Source organism: Merops nubicus, unplaced genomic scaffold (assembly GCF_000691845.1).
Source record: "Merops nubicus isolate BGI_N331 unplaced genomic scaffold, ASM69184v1 scaffold3836, whole genome shotgun sequence".
Taxonomy (NCBI): Eukaryota; Metazoa; Chordata; class Aves; order Coraciiformes; family Meropidae; genus Merops; species Merops nubicus.
In genome coordinates, this window is record NW_008615450.1 from 1 (window position 1) to 1,301 (window position 1,301).

Below are 1,301 nucleotides of genomic sequence, written 5' to 3' on the forward strand. Positions count from 1 at the left end.
AGAGGTGACCCATCAAAGGGGGTGATGAATATGAGGGGTGAACCACCAGGTCAGAGAAGGGCCAGGGTGGTCTCTAAGGGGGTGATGGAGACATAAGGGTGACCCATCATAGGGGGTGATGGAGATGGGGATGACCCATCAGGTAGGAGAGGGGTCAGGATGGTCTCCAAGGGGTGATGGAGATGGGGATGACCTACCAAGTAGCAGAAGAGTCCCGATGGTCTCCAAGGGGTTGATGAAGATAGAGGTGACCTGTCAAAGGGGGTGATGGAGATCAGGGGTGACCCACCAGGTCAGAGAAGTTGATGAAGATAGAGGTGACCCATCAAAGGGGGTGATGGTGATGGGGGTGACCCACCAGGTCAGAGAAGGGTCAGGGTGGTCTCCAAGGGGTGATGAAGACAAGGGTGACCCATCAAAAAGGGTGATGGAGATGAGGAGTGACCCACCAGGTGTGGGGAGCGACCCTCTGGTTAGGAGGAAGGTGAGGATGGTCACCAAGGGAGTGATGGAGATGGCAGGTGACCCACCATGTAGGAGGAAGGTCAAGATGGTCTCCAAAGGGGTGATGGAGATGAGGGTGACCCATCAAAAGGGGTGATGGAGATGAGGGATGACCCAGCGGTAGGAGAGGGGTCAGGATGGTCTCCAAGGGATGATGGTGATGGGGGTGACCCACCAGGTCAGAGAAGGGTCGGGGTGGTCTCCAAGGGGTGATGAAGACAAGGGTGACCCATCAAAAGGGGTGATGGAGATGGGGGTGACCCACCAGGTCAGAGAAGGGTCGGGGTGGTCTCCAAGGGGTGATGAAGACAAGGGTGACGGGGTGATGGAGACAGGGGATGACCCAGCAGGTGACGGAGAGCGGTCAGGACGGTCCCTAAGCAGGTGATGGAGCTGAGGAACGACCCCACCAAGCCCTTTCTCCACCCCAACAGATCTCTTTGAGTACAAGTTCATCAACAGCCGGGTGGTGAACAGCACCTTCCTGCACAACAAGGAGGGCTGCCAGCTGGACTTCAGCGACGACAACAACGCCTACATGATCTACTTCGTCAGCTTCCTGGGCACCTTGGCCGTCCTCCCGGGGAACATCGTCTCGGCCCTCCTGATGGACAAGATCGGCCGCCTGCGCATGCTGGGTGGGCACCACGTCTACCAGATGTCCTCAGCACCAGGGTCTAGATGGTCTTCAAAGGTCCCTTCCGATCCAAATCATTCTGCGATGCCGCAGGACAGGGTTTTGGATCTCATCTAGTTGATGTCCCCACCATGGTCTAGATGGTCTTCAAAGGTCCCTT

At 56.9% G+C, this 1,301-nt stretch overlaps 1 protein-coding gene across 1 annotated transcript; it reads left to right on the forward strand.

Annotated features, from left to right (window-relative positions):
* Nucleotides 1–918: 918 nt before the first annotated feature.
* Nucleotides 919–1,258, forward strand: LOC103775064 (synaptic vesicle glycoprotein 2A-like; the record flags this gene model as incomplete). The annotated part of the gene is made up of 1 exon (XM_008942507.1): nt 919–1,258. A coding segment is annotated over one exon (340 nt), but the record flags the coding sequence as incomplete, so codon positions are not given.
* Between the last annotated feature and the right edge of the window lie 43 nt (nt 1,259–1,301).